Source organism: Microcaecilia unicolor, chromosome 3 (genome assembly GCF_901765095.1).
Source record: "Microcaecilia unicolor chromosome 3, aMicUni1.1, whole genome shotgun sequence".
Classification (NCBI taxonomy): domain Eukaryota; kingdom Metazoa; phylum Chordata; class Amphibia; order Gymnophiona; family Siphonopidae; genus Microcaecilia; species Microcaecilia unicolor.
This window is the reverse complement of record NC_044033.1, coordinates 266297974-266318792: the sequence shown is the minus strand read 5'-3', so window position 1 is coordinate 266318792 and position 20819 is coordinate 266297974. Positions and strand designations below refer to the sequence as shown.

Below are 20819 nucleotides of genomic sequence, written 5' to 3'. Positions count from 1 at the left end.
AGGTCTAAAGAGCAAAGTTTGAAGCAAATGCCCTTAATATGTAATACTTGGTAGCAATAATGAAACAGTGATGGAATATATTCACATAGTAAGCAGCCTGAGCCAACATATTTATTTTCCATTAACATAATTAACTTTGGGCCCTGTTTACTAAGCAGCATTATAGACACGTTAATGTACACACGTTAACCATGTATGTAGCTTCAATATCCCTATAAGTGCCTACATGGTTAGTGCATGTGCGCTAAATGTAGGTGCGCTAAAACACTAATGCACCTTAGTAAGCATGGTCCTTTGTATGAACTTGGTGGCTAATAGTGTGCTGAACTGGACAATGATGGCACATTTATACTAACTGGACTTCTGCATGAAGGTAGCTCTGCCCTCATTATTCAATATCTGTCTTTAACTTGTAGTAATAAAAAATATCAAGTGTATTTTTTATAATATACCACTGCAATCCACAAAACAAAAGCAGCAAGTTCCTACATGCCATCTTTATCTTTTGATCTAGGCACAGGAAAAAAATATTGAAATCCTCGTAGGTTTTAACCTAATGTGGTTGTACAGCGCTGCGTAACCCTAGTAGCGCTCTAGAAATGTTAAGGAGTAGTAGTATGTGGGATATAAATTTTATTTATTGCATTTGTATCCCACATTTTCCCACCTATTTGCAGGCTCAATGTCATAAGTAAATACATAGATAGAAACTTTAAATGTTGAGCACCTGATTCTCATAACATGATGTTTGTTTTAGTGGACCTTTACCAGGAGAAAAAAAAGTATCTGCACAATTTAACAGTGCTAAGGTGACCCTATAACCAGCCCCTCCAAATGACACAGATTATGATTTAGACTACCTATGAAAAGTTTTTCCTTTATTATATTTCTATGCTGCACAAGCTGGCATGTTTGAAAGTATAAGTGAGATGACATAAAAATACTACCAACAATAAAAAATGATAACGTGGATGTAGGCTCGTTTTGTTTTGAGTGTACCGGGATGACGGCTGCGCTGGGAAAGGGAAACAGTCTAATTGGCTTTAGCTTTTTGACGTCATCCCGTCTCCTGTTTTCATCCAACCTCCAGAGGGAAGGCCCAGCTGCAAGCAGATTTTCAGTATTACTGCTGCGGCTGCAGGGTCGAGCATCGAAAATTTTACAGCGTATGGAAGAAAAAGGTAAACCCGGGAGCGAAGAGAGAGCCGGTGGAGGTGTCCGGGAGTGGGGGAGAGAGAGATACCGGACCACGTGCGTGCATGTGGGTGGGCGGTCGGTTGGGGGAATGAAGTGCCCAAATCTAACCTCCTTGGCAATGCTGGACCAGTGCGCGCGGGAAGGGAGGCAGGCAGAATGCAAATTACGGGCCTGGTGACGTCATGGGCTGTGTCGTTTGGCGCCCTTTAGTGCTTGGGCACCCTGAACCAGAGCCTCACCTGGTCAATAGGCTGAGCCGGCTCTGGGAATCAGTAAGGTGGCCCATCAGGGGTTACGGGTAGGGGCTTATGGTGGCCTGGTGTTCTGCTTTCTAAATACAGGGCTATCCTGTCTTGCAAGAAATTGTTCCCTGTCTGCTTAAGTCAAATAAGGCGTACAATTTTCTTTTCTTTTTTTTTCAATTAGTGGTACATGGAAAATAATGCGAAGTGAATTTGATATGACATATATGGGTAGAACAGTTTTTCCATGGGATTAACTTGAGTAAACACGTTTATGTGCATAGATAACACTGTTTGAAAATTGCTGCCTCTACGGCAAAGTGTGTATTTGGAACAATTCATTATTTTGTATTTTGATATTGTACTCTACCAGAAAAAAAACCCCCTGTCCACCAATAACATTTATAAACAATACATGATGAGTTACTCAGATTCACTAAAAGTGAACTAAAACATTGCCACATGTTAATATGGGATAATGCCTATTATTATGAATAAGTCCCATTAGAAATAATAGAGCTGGGGTAGATAATGCATTCGATCTTGTGTATGGTAGCATACTTTAATGATTCAGTCTTTGTTTGTTAACAGCAGAATAGAAAGTTTAGATTCAGAAATAGATACGTAAAGTGCATTTAAATGGATCTTGTGGTTAGTGCCTAATTTGCCCATACAATGAAATTGGTTCTGAAAGGAGAGTAAACCATTGGTGTTTGTGGTTATTTCAGCATTTTGTGATGTTCAATTTCCATACAGCTGTAATATTGGGGAAGAATTTAACTGCACTTTAGAAATGACAGTGAGCAGTTGTTATCTCAAGATCACAGTATTGCCCTTAGTTCTTGATATACTGCATTATATAATTCCATAGCTTTTTTTTTTTTTGTCCCATTGAGGGGTAATCATTCTGTACAGCAGTGTAAAACAGTCCATTTAATATCTGTTTTCTTAAAACTTAATAGGTGAACAAGACAAAACTGACGTAAAGGCTTGATTCTGCAGAGTTGAGCTGTCAGTACAGTAATGGTTGCTGTAGCAACCAGGTACGGCCAAAAGACAGGAATGTTGCCTGGCATTATTAGAGTACATAAGAACATAAGCATTGCCATACTGGGACAGACTGAAGGACCATCAAGTCCAGTATCCTGTTTCCAACAGTGGGCAATCCAGGTCACAAATACCCGGCAAGATCCCAGAACAGTAAAACAGATTTTATGTTGCTTATCCTAGAAGTAAGCAGTGGATTTTCCCAAGTCCATCTTAGCAGCACAAGGTTGTGTTTAATGCAGTAGTATTACATACACTTTTGAAAATATAATTTAACCTTTTCTTTGGTTCTGTAGCTTCACCTGCCTTATTTCTAGATCTCACTTTATTGGGATTGCATTTTGTTTCTTACAGTTTTTCAGTCTTGAATAAAATATGTCCACCTTTTCTGTGATGCCCAAAGTCAGTTCATGTTTGTGCCGTTGTACAACACATATCTGGTATATGTTATGCAAGTCATGATTATAGTCATTCTGTGCAATGTACACAATTTTTGAGTATAGTACTTATCTGCAGTTCTACTACTACTATTTATCATTTCTATAGCGCTACTGATAAAAATTAATAGATGATTACACTTCTAGGAGGAAGCTGTGTTAGTAAATAGTAGCAACAAGTATAAAAGCTGACCTCCCAGGTGTTGAATAGAGGGAACCAATGGTATTCTTTCCCATAGGAGTTCATACTGGACCCTAGCATTAACACTCTGCTGATCTGCAGCTATTATGTTATGTAATGTTATACAGGAGTGGCCTAGTGGTTAGGGTGGTGGACTTTGGTCCTGGGGAACTGAGAGTTCGATTCCCACTTCAGGCACAGGCAGCTCCTTGTGACTCTGGGCAAGTCACTTAACCCTCCATTGCCCCAGGTACAAATAAGTACCTGTATACAATATGTAAGCCGCATTGAGCCTGCCATGAGTGGGGAAAGTGCGGGGTACAAAAGTAACAAAAAAAAAAAATACTAGATTTAGTTCATTGTGGTTTGCATTTAAGAGCCGAAGAGACATAACTCTTGAAAATACAAAACTGTCAACAAAATTCTATGGTTAGCAAATGAAAGCATAATCATTATTAAAGCTATTAAAAACCGAATGATACAATTTACAGCTTATTACCCAAAGTACTTCTGAAATAAAAAGGTTTTAAGGACTCTACGAAAAAGTTGATAGTTATTAAGCAAATAAATCTCTATAGATAATTAATTCCAAAATGAAGCTTTCCAATAATAAAGGGAAGAGTCAAACAGCTTCATAGATTGAACAAGTTGGACCGAAGGAAAATTTAACAACATTTGGTCACAAGTTTTCCTGTTGTTAACCAGATCACATAAGTATAAGGGTACAACACCATAAATGATCTTGAATGTAATAATGTACGATTGAAACTGGACCCTGGTCTCCACTGGAAGCCAATGTAATCTCCCTAGCAGCGGGGTGGCAACTCTTACTCCCATTCCACTTGTAGTTCCACTGTGCGGATTGACATGGGCATGCCCATGTAGCCTTGGTTTCTACCGGTGTGCAGGGCTGATTCTGATTTCACAGAGGCTTCCCTCCTTTACGTGGACCGTTCTATCTGTTAGAGCCATCACTTGCTGTGGCTGCACTTAGGTTTTCCCCTCACTACAGCACTTCCATGTGGTTGCTTTCCAAGATAAGTACATCTATCTTATGCTGGGTTTTAGCTGATATGGTTGTGGTTTGGGTCTTGCCCCTCCTGCAGTCATAACCAACTGGTTTTGACTGATCTGGCCATGTGTCACCCTCTACTCCTTTTTTGGTCTTCCATTGTTTCCTGTAGAGGGCATTCTCCTACTCCCCTTGAAGACTGAAGGAAAGACATCAGGTAACCCTAATCAAACCTTTCTCATTTTATAAGTTAAGGAATGCCCAGAAAGACAGTGAGAGTTACTGGTGAATTTGACTTTTTCTAGTTGCATCTATTTTACTTCTAGTCTGGTGAAAACGAGTTTGTTTTAATTTTTCTATTCACTTGTGGCTGTTTATTTTCAGGTTGATTTTGATGGAAGTTGGAAGAGACGGGGTAAACTACTTACAAAAATATGAATTCAGTTTGAATGGCATGCATAAAATGGACACTGTTAAAGTGACTTAAATCAACTGCTTCTGAATCTATTTGACTGCACTTAATATTTTGATTTTTAAACATTTAAGTTACATTGAACTTGTGACCCAAAGGCATCTTCTAGCATTGAGAAGAGGGCGTTCTTCATGACCTGTCAATTGCTGTTTCATCTGCATACCAAGGAAGGTAGAGACATTGAAATGCAGCTTTAAAAACAAGATTTATTGTTGTTGGTTTTTTTAACCTCAAGGAGATGCATCAGAGCATTCTGTTGATGTTGTGTTATGAAGTAGTGCCCTGGCCACTGATATGAGTTTGCTGTGCTGCTGTCACATAGCTATGCCTGTGGGTTTCAGTCACTGACAACACTGCCTTAATCTGAACGATATCCTTTTGAGCATGGGAAGCATGAGACATGATTATCTTGCATTCCTGAGACCAGCTTTTGACACTTAGAACCCTGCATCCTCGTAGGCTTTGGAACGCAAAGCTGGTCATTTCCCAGTGGACGCTTCTCATCCTGGATACAGAGGACTGATGTCTGCTCACAGCAGCCCTTCACCACCCTCGCTGCAAAAATTTTTCCCTTCAACCTCGGCACCCAGCACTGTGGCTGGGCTTTTGGGTCAGACCTCCAATGACAGCCTGAGTGTCCCCAGCCCTACCCAGTCTCGGGGCTCACTGCAAGGTCTGTCTTTCCTTCTGCAGATTGGTCTTACTCGGGAGACTGTCACCATTGAGCTGCAGGACCTCTCGCTGTCTGCCGTTAAGGACCTGGTGTGTTCAATTGTGGACCTGAAGGTACAGTAAGTGCTGCTTACTTGTGTGTTACAGGCTGAATGCTGTTGAGTGCCTGTTCAATTTTGCTACAGTTCAGCATTCTGGAAGCAGAATGAAAACATTTATTGGTATGTATACAGACTAGCCGTTAAGCCCGTTAAAGCGGACACATATTGGTATGCTCTATTTTGATGTATAACTCCCTTCCCTCCCTCCCAGCTCCAAGGCCCGATTCCCTCCCAGCTCCAAGGGCCCCCCCCTCTGTCCCTCCCAGCCAGCTGCAAGGCCCCCCTCTGTGCATCCCTCCCAGTTCCAAGGCCCCCCTACTTCTGACCTCCCATGTCCAGCATCCTCCCTCCTTCCCTGCCAGCTCCAAGGCCCCCTGTCTCTCCCTCCCTCCCAGCTCCAAGGCCCCCTGTCTCTCCCTTCCTCCCTCCCAGCTCCAAGGCTCCATGGCCTCCCCTCCCAGCTCCAAGGGCCTCTGTCCAAGCCAGCTCCAAGGCCCCCCCTCCTCCTGCGCATTTCTCCTGCCTTCCCCTCCCCCCCAGGTCGCCGCTACCACTCTCTCCCTGAGGTCGCCACGAGCCCCCCTCCACCTGGGCCCTCTGTTCTACATTTAACTTACAGCGCCGAAAGCGCAGGCAGATCAGCTGTCGTCGGCCTTCTCTGCCTGTGTCCCGCCCTCGTGTGACGTAATGTCGGCGAGGGCGGGACACACAGGCTGGGAAAGAAGGCCGACGGGAGCTGATCTGCCTGTGGTTTCGGCGCTGTAAGTTAAATGTAGAGGAGGGGGTTGGCTGCGACCTTGGGGGGGGGGCGGCGGCGATGACCTGAAGGGGGGGGGGAGCGGCAGCAGCGACCTCTGGGGGGGGGGAGTGGTAGCGTCGACGTCCGTGTGGCAGTGACTGCACTCCTCCTCAGCGCACAGTTTCCCTCTCTGTTCCGTCATCACGTCTTGACGTGGGGGCGGGACAGAGAGGGAAGTCTCTACTGCGCATTTGCAGGTGAGTCGGTCACTTGCCATTTATATGTTTGATTAATTAGTAGAATGAAAGTAAGATTTGTAAGGGTCCATATACAAAAGCACTTTGACCATTTTTTTTTTGTTTTTAATTTCAGTCCCCATATAATATTGACTGTTTAAAAAGCTAAATGGCCAAAGTTATCCATTTTGAAAAGGAGCCTGGCTAGGGTTGTTCTGGGGCTGAGTGAAGTAGTCCATTTTAAGCGGGGCTCAACCTCCCTCCACAACCCCCTGTGTGTTGAATATAATACCTTTGCTGGTGGGGATACCGAAGCCCCACCAGCCAAAGAAATTCCCCCCTTGCACTGCTGCAGGAACCCTGTAGTCGGCGGAGTGCCTCCAGCTGCCAAGTCTGGGATTCCCCGAGCATGCTCAGTTGTTGTGCAAACTGAGTATGCATGGGAAATCCTGACTTCCAGGTTACTGCAGAGGAGCGAGAAGGAGAGGAGCGGCTCGGCAGGGAATTTCTTTGGCTCAGGAGGCTTTGGTGTTCCTGCCAGCCATTTAATGGGTGCAGTGCTGGTTTGGAAGGGGCCTGATCCCAAAGTGGGGAGGGGCTAGTCCTCCAAGCCCCCCCCCCCCCCGTGACTATCCTAGAACCTGAAATATTCAACTGCTAACCAGATGTTTTCTGTATCTGCTTAGGAGGAATAAAGATAAATGTACATCTTATTTTAATGTATCTATGGATTTTCAGTGACACCATTTAAATGGATAAAATCCATAAAAATTTAAGCAGACATGCTGTTGTCTATATACTGAAAGTTCCTGTTATGTTGTACAATATAGGGATGGTTAATTTTATAAAATTTTGACATAAATACTTTGCTACAACAAGGTAGTTTTGTATTGTTGCATATTTATTATACTGTTGTTGCTGCTGCTGTTTTTGTGAATTATCTCCTTTTTTTCCCATCTTAACTGCTAAATGTGTTTGCTTTGGTGACACATGATACACAGTAGTTTATCGTTAACTTCAATGACTTCCTTTGTGTTAACAGTTAACTGGAGCGTGGTAACATAGTTGCACTGCACTTGGCTAAGTAGAAGCAAAATGATTCTTTGTTTTTAAATTGAGTGTTCAACAGACTTGAACCACATAGTTCTTTTTTTTTTTTTTTTTTAATTTGGCCTAGCACTTGGGCTTCCAGCTCATTCAAAACCAGTTTCTGGTGGACTACACCACTATGAGCCCTGTTTACTAAGCCACGCTAATGCTAGAGACACCCATAGGAATATATGGGTGTCTCTAGCTTTTAGCACGTGCTAAAAACGGTAGTGCACCTTAGTAAACAGGGCCCTATGAGTCTTCAAAGGGGTAGCCTAGTGGAGTGGAAGAGTAGCCTAGTGGTTAGTGCAGCGGACTTTGATCCTGGGGAACTGGGTTTGATTCCCACTGCAGCTCCTTGTGACTGTGGTCAAGTCACTTAACCCTCCATTACCCCAGGTACAAAAATAAGTACCTGTATATATGTAAACCACTTTGAATGTATTTGCAAAATACCACAGAAAGGCAGTATATCAAGTCCCATTTCCCTTTCATTCACAAGTACTTGGGTTTTCCCCCTCCATCTGGGTCCTAGTATGTCTTCTCTGGCACAAAAATCTGAATAACTTTCTTATAAATAATTTTTTAAAAGGCTTCAATCCACAATTGCATGATGAGGTTTCGTTGACGTCGGTTTTCGTCGGTTTCGGATTTTGTTGATTTTTTTGACTAGAAATTTGTCTCGGTTTTCGTCGGTTGCCTCGGAATTCGTTGAAAAAAAAGGACGTCCATCTCCCAATTTGTATCGGCAGATTGACGTCCTTCTCCCGATTTTGGGCGTCCTCGTTAATTGCCTCGGTTTTCGTCGGTTTCGGATTTCGCCGATTGTTTTCGGACGGATTATCGACGAAAACCGAGGTTTCACTGTATAATAAAGAATAGGAGGAAAAAGGGTGGACCCTGAGGGAACCCTTGCAGGAGTTCTTGTGCACCTGAACAAGTGGCATTGGTCAGTAATACAAACAACCTTCCCATCATGAATGATCAAAACTCAGCTGTGTGTCAAATTTATGCTCCGGTTTACTAAGCAGTGCTAGTGCCGACATGACCCATTCACTTTGGGCCACGTCAGCACTAGCGCATGGACAGCCAGTAGTGCTGCTTTGTAAACAGACCCCTTAGAATCCCCATCTGATAGAACCTAGTCAGAAAAGTTTTGTGGCAGACCTTGTCAAAGACCACTGATAGATTGAGGAGAACCAGCAAACCTAAACTGGTTATCATCCAGGGCTTGTGTTGTTTCTAAGAACTCCTGTTGCTGTGGTGCCCCAGTGGCCTTCATAATCTTAGTAGTTACTGGTAAGCTCATGATCGGGCAGTAATTAAGTACTTGATTGGGAACCAAATCCTCCCTTTTCAACAATGGGATTATTTAAACCTGCTTCAGTTTTTGAGGAAACGCCTCTACCGACCCTTTTAGGAATTTTACATCAACATCTTTCAAATGTTTGCTCAAGTGGAGGAGTGGCCTAGTGGTTAGGGTGGTGGACTTTGGTCCTGAGGAACTGAGTTTGATTCCCACTTCAGGCACAGGCAGCTCCTTGTGACTCTGGGCAAGTCACTTAACCCTCCATTGCCCCATGTAAGCCGCATTGAGCCTGCCCTGAGTGGGAAAGCGCGGGGGGTACAAATGTAACAACAACAACCATGCTGGGAAAAGATTAAAAATGTAAGTTCTTTTCCTAAACTTTCTTTCCAAACTATAAATTCCCCTCAGTTGTTAGTGTTCCTTCCTGTATTTATTTATTTATTATTTTAGATTTTGCTCACATCTTTTTCAGTAGTAGCTCAGGTACACTGGATATTTCTCTGTCCCAGGAGGGCTCACAATCTAAGTTTGTACCTGAGGCAATGGAGGGTTAAGTGACTTGCCCAAGATCACAAGGAGCAGCAGAGGGATTTGAACCGGCCACCTCTGGACTGCAAGATCGGTGCTCTAACCACTAGGCCACTCCTCCATTCAGTGATTGGCATTTAGGGTAGAAGTTATTAATGTGGGCTACCATCAAGATGGGTCATTTTACTGTTAACCTCAATTATTAGTAACTGGGTCTCATTGCATAAAATGGTACTTGTGCTAAAATATCTCGTCCTAACAATAACCCATGTTGATAACTGTGCCCTAAGCTGGTTTGGGGCTTCATAGCTACCAAGGTGTTGTGCAGGTAATTTTTTCTTTTTTGTGGTATTTCTTTTCTTCATTGAGCTGTGGTTATTACAGGTGATTATCATTAAAATTAAATAATACAAGACTTTTTTTTTTTTAATCATTACAATTCTGCAGAACCTCTTCAAGCAACTAACATAGTAGATGATGACAGATAAGGACCTGTACGGTCCATCCAGTTTGCTCAACAAAATAAACTCATAGCATAAAGTATGATGTGATACTACATATGTTTACTTGATTTTGATTTGTCCTTACCATTTTCAGGTCACTGACTGTAGAAGTCTGCCCAGCACTGGTTTTGCTCCCCAATTACTGGCTATTTTCATCTAATCACCGCTAAGCTTGTTTGGTTCCATGCCTTCTATACAGGATTTCTTTGTGTTTATCCCATGCATTTTTCATCTCCACCACCTCCCACAGGAGGGCATTCTAGGTATCTACCATCCTCTCTGTGAAAAAGTACTTCCTGACATTATTCCTGAGTCGTCCTCCCTGCAACCTCAATTCATGTCCTCCACTTCGGCTAAGCTTCTGAGGATCCATTCCTTCTGCACAGGATTCCTTTATGCATTTCCCACGCATGTTTGAATTCCGTTACCGTTTTCATCTCCACCACCTCCCGCGGGAGGGCATTCCAAGCATCCACCACCCTCTCAGGAAGTATTTTTTCACGCAGAGAGTGGTGGATGCTTGGAATGCCCTCCCACGGGAGGTGGTGGAGATGAAAACGGAATTTAAACATGCGTGGGATATGCATAAAGGATTCCTGTGCAGAAGGAATGGATCCTCAGAAGCTTAGCCGAAATTGGGTGGCGGAGCAGGTGAGGGGAAGAGGGGTTGGTGGTTGGGAGGCGAGGATAGTGGAGGGCAGACTTATACGGTCTGTGCCAGAGCCGGTGATGGGAGGTGGAACTGGTGGTTGGGAGGCGGGAAATACTGCTGGGCAGACTTGTACGGTCTGTGCCCTGAATAAGGCAGGTACAAATCAAGGTAAGGTATACACATATGAGTTTGTCTTGTTGGGCAGACTGGATGGACCATGCAGGTCTTTTTCTGCCGTCATCTACTATGTTACTATGTTCCCGTCTCTGGAAAAGGTTTGTAGATTAATACCTTTCAAAGATTTGAATGTCTCCTGCCTCTCCTTTCCTCTCCTCATATATCTTGTGATGCAAACCCCATACCATTTGCGTCGCTTTTCTCTGAACTTCTTCGTCTTTTTACATCCTTAGCAAGATAATAGCCTCCAAAACTGAACACAGTACTCCAAGTGGGGCCTCACCAGCGACTTGTACAGGGCCATTAACACCTCCTTTCTTCTGCTGGTTATACCCCTCTCTGTTCAGCCTAGTATCCTTCTGGCTGTAGTCACCGCATTGTCACATTGTTTTATCACCTTAAGATCATCGGACACCATCACTCCAGGGACCCTCTCCTAAGCTGTTCTTTTCAATCTCTCTCTTCCTATCTGATAAATGTCGTTTGGATTTCTGCACCCCAAGTGCATCACTCTGCACTTCTTGGCATGAAATGTTAACTTAAATAAACAAAAGCCAGTATTTTATGAACTATATATCAAATTAATTAACTAAATTAGTTAAATAAGTGAAATGAAGATAAAATGTGCACAGTTCTATTCTATTCATACCATTACATCCCCAGGGGAACATGTGGATGAATCAGAGGAACTGTTATCGAGTCATTCCTATGTATAGGTAAATGGTATGTACATGCACAACTGCCTCCTGTGGCTGAATATAGATGGAGATAATTTACAGAATCACCCTCCTCTAGGAAGATAACATAGATGTTCATGTATTCATTGAATTCGCAAGATACAACGTCAAAATGTGCTAATGATACATGAGGGAAAAAAAACTTATTCTAATAATTTATGAGGAAAAAACATTGCAAGTGCCAAATTGCAATAGATGATTGATACTTATCTGTTTAAACTGCAAACCTCACTTATTATTGTTACCATACTCATGTTATATTGATTCATCCTCCCCCACTGAATATCCCTATCCCGTGACTTAGTGTAAACATGCGCCAGGCTCCAGTGCTTCAGCGCACTCAAACACACACCATATCATGTCCCCTTGACTCTGGCAGAGTTTCAGTACGCTTTTTCAAAAGTGAATATGCTCAATCATAGACCTATTTTGGTTCCTCACACCCCAAAGGGATCCAAAGTCTCCGCCTACACTGAGCGTAACTGCCAGACCGTTGACCATTCTTCTAGTGTTTGGAGATCTCTTCTCATGGTTCTCATTGCTTCTACTCCTTCTGGGGTATCCACTCTATTGGCTCTCTGTGTCATCCACAGAAAGGCAAACTTTTTCTTCTAATCCTTCAGCAATGTCTCTCACAAATATATTAAACAGAATCAGCCCCAGTACCTACCCTTGAGGCACTCCACTACTCACCATCCTTTCCTGTGAATGGATTTCATTTACCACCACTCTCTGTTGCCTGTCCAGTCAACCAGTTTTCTAATCCAGTTCACCATTTTGGGTCCTAAGTTCAGCCCTCTCAGCTTATTCATGAGTCTTCTATGAGATACAGTATCAAAGGCTTTGATGGAATCCAAGTAGATTACATCTAGTGTGTATCCTTTATCCAGTTCTTTGGTTACCCAGTCAAAGAAATCAATCAGATTTGTTTGTGGGACTTTCTTTGGTAAAGCCGTGTTGCCTCCAATCCTGCAACCCATTGACTTCTAGAAAGTAAACCATCTTTTTTTTCCTTCAGCAGCAATGCCATTATTTTTCCTACCACTGATAGAGGCTTACCAGCCTGTAGTTTCACACTTCTTCCCTGTCTCTGCCTTTGTGAAGAGGGACCACACCAGCTCATCTCCAATCTCACAGAACCTCTCCCATATCTAAAGATCTATTAAATAAATTCTTAAGAGCTCCCACCAGGATTTCTCTGAGCTCCTTCAGTATCTTGAGATATATCCTATCCGGCCCCTTAGCTTTGTCCACTTTAAGATTTTCAAGCTGTTAATAAATGCTTTCTTCTGTGAATGGTGCAATATACACTCCATTCGCAGATATACCCTCATCTGCGAACTGTAGTCCTCCTCCCATGAATTTCTTCCGTGAATACCAAAGAGAAATATTTGTTTAGCATGTTCGTTTTATCCTCATCACTCTCCATGTAGCCATTCTCAGCATCTTTCAGTCCTACAATTCCATTCCTAGCTTTTCTCTCTTTACATCTTTAGCCATTTTTCCTCCACCTGTGCTTTCATTAGCCATATTTTCCACTTCACTTATTTGATTTTAATATGGTAAACTTTCTGTGATCCTCTTGTTGTGTTCTTCTATTTCTTGATCAGAGCCTCTTTTGCCCTTACTTTTTCAGCCACTTGTTGGGAGAACCATATAGGCTTCCTGTTTCTCTTGTTTTTGTTTAATTTCCTTGTATAAAGATATGTTGCCATATTTATAGCAGCTTTCAGCTTGGACCACTGCGCTTCCACTTCTATACTTACCCATGCCATCAGCTCCTTCTTCCGGTATCCCCCCCCCCCCCCCCCAATTTAACAACATCAGCATGTCTGGAATCCAGCACTTTGAGTTTTGTGTGGCTGCATTCCATTTTTACTCTTATATCAAACCATATCCTGTGATCACTATTTCCTAGGTGGGCACCCACCAAGATGCTAGAAACACTTCCTCCATTTGTGAGCACTAGATCCAACATTGACCCTTCCCTCTTGAGTTCTGTCACCATTTGTCTGAGCTTCTTTCCGATTCTGCCGATGGGACGTTCCAATCCACATCATGCAAGTTGAAATCTCCTAGCAACAGTGCCTCCCTTTCCATTCCAGGCTTGTGGATACCTTCTATTAGATCCATGTCCAGTTTCTCCATTTGTGCTGGAGGTCTGTAGATAACACCTGTGTGGATATAGGTTCCATTTTCTTTTTCCAGGATGATCCATATAGCTTGTTCCTTGCATTTCAGCCACTCTGACATTATTTTTCACATACAGTGCCACTCCTTCAGCTCTTCAACTCGCCCTATCTCCCTACCATGTCTGTGTAATAGCAACAATATTTAAGTCTTTCTTAGACATCAGGGCTTTTCACTTAGAATATGAGCATTTGTGCTCATTGCTTTCCATGTGTTAAATGAGTTTAGATGGTTTTCTATATTAACATTAACTATGAGCGTATTGGTTCATGTAGCAGGTGACAACATTTGTGACACAGAAGGTAATTTTGAGCAGTCACATGAGTGTCATGCAGTCTGTGAAACTCTTGTTAGCCTGATTGTTTCCAGAAAATTAATGGAGTAATGAAGGCAGTTAGTTAAAGACTTTTGAGAATGATTTCAAATATTACAGTTTCTCAGAACTCTAAAAAGACCAAATCAAAACTGTAAATATATTGTAGAATTCTTAGCCATGTTTTGCAAAAAGTGAGAGTGGCTGATATTAAGGCGATGTCTGTCTGTTGGTACACATGGATGGACAGAGCAGGAGGATAGGAGCCGAGAACCGTGGGGGTGACAGAAATCCCAGGTCTACCTGAAGAAGAGGAAGATTAATGATGATGGCCTATCTCAAAGCCTATCTCCTTCTGGCTTCCGGCTGGGCAGTGGAACACGTACTGATGGTGCTACACATCTTTACACTCTGCTACTGCTCCTTTCAGTACCCTTCTCCACCACCGCCAACTCCAGGCTCCGCCCTTTCTGCCTCGCCTCACCCCCTGCTTGGAATAAACTCCCTGAGCCCATTCGCCAGGCCCCCTCCCTGCCCATCTTCAAATCCTTGCTCAAAGCCCACCTCTTCAATGTCGCCTTCAGCACCTAACCACCATACCTCTATTCAGGAAATCTAGACTGCCCCAACTTGACATTTCGTCCTTTAGATTGTAAGCTCCTTTGAGCAGGGACTGTCCTTCTCTGTTAAATTGTACAGCACTGCGTAACCCTAGTAGCGCTCTAGAAATGTGAAGTAGTAGTAGTACTGCTTATGACACTTTGCTGATGACACAAAGTTATTCAAAGTCGTTAAATCGCGACAGGATTGTGAAAAATTACAAGAGGACCTTACGAGACTGGGAGACTGGGCGGCTAAATGGCAGATGATGTTTAATGTGAGCAAGTGCAAGGTGATGCATGTGGGAAAAAAGAACCCGAATTATAGCTACGTCATGCAAGGTTCCACATTAGGAGTTACGGACCAAGAAAGGGATCTGGGTGTCGTCGTCGATAACACACTGAAACCTTCTGCTCAGTGTGCTGCTGCGGCTAAGAAAGCGAATAGAATGTTGGGTATTATCAGGAAAGGTATGGAAAACAGGTGTGAGGATGTTATAATGCCGTTGTATCGCTCCATGGTGCGACCGCACCTTGAGTATTGTGTTCAATTCTGGTCGCCGCATCTCAAGAAAGATATAGTAGAATTGGAAAAGGTGCAGCGAAGGGCGACTAAAATGATAGCGGGGGTGGGACGACTTCCCTATGAAGAAAGACTAAGGAGGCTAGGGCTATACAGCTTGGAGAAGAGACGGCTGAGGGGAGACATGATAGAGGTATATAAAATAATGAGTGGAGTGGAACAGGTGGATGTGAAGCGTCTGTTCACGCTTTCCAAAAATACTAGGACTAGGGGGCATGCGATGAAACTACAGTGTAGTAAATTTAAAACAAATTGGAGAAAATATTTCTTCACCCAACATGTAATTAAACTCTGGAATTCGTTGCCGGAGAAAGTGGTGAAGGCGGTTAGCTTAGCAGAGTTTAAAAAGGGGTTGGACGGTTTCCTAAAGGACAAGTCCATAAACCGCTACTAAACGGACTTGGAAAACTCCAAAATTCCAGGAATAACATGTATAGAATGTTTGTACGTTTGGGAAGCTTGCCAGGTGCCCTTGGCCTGGATTGGCCGCTGTCGTGGACAGGATGCTGGGCTCGATGGACCCTTGGTCTTTTCCCAGTATGGCATTACTTATGTACTTATGTACTTATGTACTGGCACCAGGGAGCCTGGGAATGGGCCCTATTTTGGTAGGGGAGAGAATGTGGGAAGTGGATTTTTAGGAAATATTGGTCTTCCTTTTATTTGTGTGACAGGCCTGTGCTGTCCACCAGCGCAACAGTAGAAGTGCTGTTGTAGAGATCATAAGAACATAAGCGTTGCCATATTGGGACAGACCAAAGGTCCATCAGGCCCAGTATCCTGTTTCCATCAGTGTCCAATCCAGTTTACAAGTACTTGGCAAGATCCCAGAACAGTAAAACAAATTTTATGCTTCTTATCCTAGATATAAGCAATGGATGGACTTTTCTTTTAGGACATTATCCAAACCTTTTTTAAACCCTGCTAAGCTAATTGCTTTTACTGTATTCTCTGGCAATGAATTCCAGAGTTTAATTACATATTGAATGAAGAAATATTTTCTCCAGTTTGTTTTAAATTTACTACTTAGTAGCTTCATTGCATGCTCCCTAGTCCTAATATTTTTGGAAAGAGTAAACAAGCGATTCACCTCTACCCGTTTCACTCTGCTAAATATTTTATACTCCTAGGTTTAGTCTAAGTATTAGTAGTTGAGACCTTTTGTAGTCATCTGCTTATATTGCACCAGTCTTTTTTTTTTTTCCGTTCAGATTCATTTATTCAGAACACTGAACGCCTAAAACCTTTTTTCCCGAGGGAAACATTTCATAAACTAATACAATCAATGGTACTAAGCCATGCAGACTACTGCAACGGAATCTACGCGGGATGCAAAGAACAACTCATAAAGAAACTCCAGACAGCCCAGAACACAGCAGCCAGGCTGATATTCGGTAAAACACGATTTGAAAACGCCAAACCCCTCCGAGAAAAACTGCATTTTCTCCCAATTAAAGAACGCATTACCTTCAAAATTTGCACCCTGATCCACAAACTTATCTATGGCGTAGTTCCAGGATACATGATAGACCTCATAGATCTGCCAAACAGGAATAGATCCGGCTCATCTCAAACATACCTAAACCTCCACTAACCATACTGCAAAGGACCTAAATAAAAAGCAACCTATGCATCCAGCTTCTCATATATAAGTACAAAACTATGGAATGCACTGCCAAAAGGAGTGAAAACAATCTACGGCCATCTAAACGTCGGGAAATCACTAAAAACCTACTTGTTCAAAAGGGCATACCCTATTGACCCAACATAGATGCCAACACTCTGCAGCACAGCGAACCCAACGATCGTATTAGACACTATTTAACCTTCCCTCTCTTTGACCCCATTTGCCTGAAACAAATGGACCTTATTCGACCACAATATCACCTTGTATTTGTTTCTCTACCGGTCTTGGCAAACGCCTTACGGTACTATGTCAGCCACATTGAGCCTGCAAATAGGTGGGAAAATGTGGGATACAAATGTAATAAATAAATAAATGTCTGGAAAAAAGTGACTAAAGTCACCAAAAACTTTTTCAGACTGCTTATGGACCCATGAAAAATCGGCCATTCTCAGCATTTTGGATCTTCTAGTTTAACTTTTTCCCAGAGATGGTCACATATAGTCTACAATGGGTTCAATTTCTCTTTATCTTCATTTTAATTGCAATTCTTAACACTTTTTGGATCTGCTAGTTTAACCTTTTCCCAGAAACGGTCACATATAGGCTACAGTGGGTTCAATTTCTCTTTATCTTCGTTTTATATTTAAACGGTTTTTATTACATTTTTCACATAAGGTAAAGCAACACAACCTCGTGTACCTATAACATCAACGTAACATCTTATACAGTAACAACCCAATGCTGTCCCATACCCAAACTGTTGCACCCATACAAACCCCCGTTCCCCTCCCTTCCTTCCCCCTCCCTCCCTGAACTCCCCCCTATTCCCTACCTCCCCCAAAGATCTCCTTAAACCAACCCATAGAACAACAACAGTATGCATATGAACTCCTTCCACATTCCATAACCAAAGAGAATTCGATACCAGTGTATATCATTTGAACATTGTGACTCCCAACTTCCTCCCCCCGTTCTTATGCAGAAACTCCCCTCAGCAATACCCCAGGAGGCTTGTGATCTGATAGCCCCCAAATGCGGTGAGAGAGAACTAACCAATCCCCTCTATCCCCCTCCCCATGGCACCACCACATAGTGAACCCCCCCCATACAAACAAACAAAAAAAAAACCCTATTCCCTACCCAGTGCTCCCCCTCCTGTGATCCAGCGCGTGCACTCTAACATAAGCTCCTTTAGTCACTGCTACTCAGGTATCCACAGCAAAAGATCAATATTAGGTCGTATTTAGAATTAAACTTCTCGCTCTGTGTGGAAGTGATTGTAAATATGGTTCCCAAACAAGCAAGAAAAGTTTTTTTTCTCTTTGGAATACCCCACGCCTGTCGCTTCTCCAATAACAGCAATGTGTGTAGACTATTCCTCCAAGCCCAAAAAGAAGGGCTCTCCGTTCCAACCCATTCTCTCAATATAATCCGTTTCCCAACAGCTATTGCTTTCTGTATAAAAAGGGTTGTTTCCCATTTACTAACCCCAAAATTCTCATATTTAACTAACAGTACTCCAACAGGCACCATCGGCAGAGGGCAATTCCAGAGACCCCCAACATACTTCAGGATTTCTGCCCAAAACAATTTCACCTCCTGGCAATCCCAAAAAGCATGATAAAATGAATTAGTTCCCTGTTTACACTTTGGGCAGACTGGCGTTTCCACTCCTCCAAACCGGAATAGCTGCTCCTGTGTCATATATGCTCGGTGCAAAATCCTATATTGGCACTCTCTCAACTCTGCGCTAGTAGATACCGCTGGAATCCTCCTAATCAAAGCCAACAAATCTAACTGTCATCTATTCCCCTAAATCCTGGTTCCATCAGCTTAAAATAGCTGCTCGGGACCGACTCACTACCCGTTTTTGCACCTCCTTATAGAGGAACGAGACTGACAGTCCCCCCTCGGGAAACTGTCCAAAAAATTCATCCAAATGAGCTCCCACCTGGGTGCCCAATCCCCTCCTATCTAGAGATTTATAATAGTCTCTGTAGCTGCAAGTAGGCTAGTACATCCCTCTTTTCTACCCCTGGCTGATTTTGAAGTTGCACCCAATTAAGCAGTTTACCCTCCTCATCTAGTACATGCCTGAAGAGAGTCAACCCCTGTTCAGCCCATCGCCGAAAACTAGCATTGTCTTGCCCTGGGAGAAATTGCTTATTACCCTGAATAGGTATCTGGTCTGAAGTCCCAGGGCCCCCCCCCCCCCCCCCCCAATAGAGGGACTAAATATCTCCAAGCACGGACTGCAATACTATGCTGCTTCTCAACTCCTGGGGCAGCTGTTTTCCTACCTCCTGCAGCAGATAGTTGACATGCCAGGGCGCATAATACTCCCGTTCAAGCTCCAATGGTGTGAAATTCTGTTCAAGTACCAGTCTCCAAAATGCCGTAATAAACAGGCTTCATTGTACACTCTCAGATCCGGCAATCCTAAACCTCCATGTTTCCATGCTCCTAAGAGGTACTGAAAGGCCATTTTTGGCTTTTTCCCTGCCCAACAAAATTTAGATAATAGTCTTCTCAGCACGCCCAGATCCCGTCTCAATAGTCGCAGCGGTAGGACCTGGAGCACATACAACCATCTTGGGAATAAGACCATGTTAAACAACTGTATTCTGAAATGGAGCGAAATTGGTAGGTGCACCCACTTCCTTAGCCATTCTCTTGTGGAATCCAATAGCCCCTCTACATTACACCTATAGAGCCGTGATGTTCTAGTACAGAGCTTAATGCCTAAGTATCGAAAAGAACGAGTCTCCCACTTCAAGAGGAACCCACCCACCCATTCTCGTCTCACTGACTCACAGGTTGGTAGCGCCAAGGACTTATCTAGGTTGAGTCTGAAACCCGAGAACTCCCCATACTCCCGGAAGCTCTCCATTAAAACTGTCAACGAACCCTGGGGCTCCACAATATGCAAATGCAGAGAGCTTAAATTCTTGTTTCCCAACCTGCATCCCTTTTATGTCCGGGTTACTCACAACCTCCCTTACCAGAGGATCTAGGGAGAGGACAAAAAGCAAGGGAGAAAGAGGGACACCCTTGTTGCGTACCCCTATTAATTGTAAAGGGAGATGTACACACCCCGTTCAATCCAATCATTGCCTGTGGAGACGCATAAAGTGCCTGTACAGCCTGTAAAAATAGTTCTCCCACCCCATATCTCCATAGAACATCAAACATAAATCCTCAGTCTACCCGGTTGAACGCTTTTTCAGCGTCAAAGCTGACTAAAAGAGATGGTGTCTGCGTACGTTCTACTTGTTCCAAAGATATAAGGATCTTTCTCACATTTTTCACTATTGTTCTTCCCCATACAAACCCCGCCTGTGAGTCGGCTATCACTAACGGCAACACCCGTACCAGCCTATTCGCCAACACCTTGGCAAACAACTTGGCCTCAGTATTCAACAAAGATATGGGTCTGTATGAAGACGGCTTCATGGGATCTTTTCCTGGTTTCAGCAGCAGACTAATCTGAGCCATCTGAAGAGATGGAGGCAAAGCCCCATCACAAATAAACTCTGTAAACACTGACTGTAACAATGTTACAATAGAGGGTGAAAGAAGCTTATAGAATTCAGCTTGCAGGCCATCCGGCCCCGGTGCTTTACCCACAGTGCTCTGCTGTATTGCCAGTGCCATCTCTTCCTCTGATGACTGCATTAAGCATTCTACGATCTTTTCCTATCACATGTGGGAGATCTACACTATGTAAGTATACGTTACCCTCCAGCAGCTCCCCTTCCGATGTTGCATATAGCTGCTTATAATACTTAAAAAAAACATCCAAAATTTCTGAAGCCTGTCTCACCAGGACACCATCCCCTCTTATCAACCTGAAATATTCTGGACAAACCTCTGGCTCCCCGAACCAGTCGTGCCATTAGCTTTCCAGACTTGTTCCCATGACGTTACAACTGGTACTGTATTGCTTTAGCTGCCCGTGCATGTTTCAACTCCCCCAAGGAAGACTGTACAGCCATTAATGCACTGCGCCTATCCTCTGATTGGTATTTCCCGTAAAGAATCCTCTCCTTAATCAGTTGCTTTTCTAACCGCAGAATTTCCCTATCTCTTGCCTTCTTTTTAAACGCCATGTAGGCTATAATTTCCCCGCGTAGAACCGCCTTAGCCGCTTCCCAAAAAAGAACTGGATTATGCCTG

At 43.3% G+C, this 20819-nt stretch overlaps 1 protein-coding gene across 4 annotated transcripts in view; it reads left to right on the top strand.

The window, feature by feature from the left end:
- Positions 1-1114: 1114 nt before the first annotated feature.
- The window catches only part of PRKD3 (protein kinase D3), a 243652-nt gene continuing 223947 nt past the window's right edge, over positions 1115-20819 (top strand). For 3 of the 4 annotated variants that reach the window (XM_030198066.1, XM_030198067.1, XM_030198064.1), the window contains exons 1-2: positions 1115-1181; positions 4501-5374. In XM_030198066.1, the coding sequence (XP_030053926.1) occupies positions 5111-5374 (264 nt within the window). In that variant the 5' untranslated portion in view covers positions 1115-1181; positions 4501-5110. Of the gene's footprint in view, positions 1182-1409; positions 1496-4500; positions 5375-20819 lie in introns of those variants that run through there. The other variant, XM_030198065.1, reaches the window with a different exon arrangement.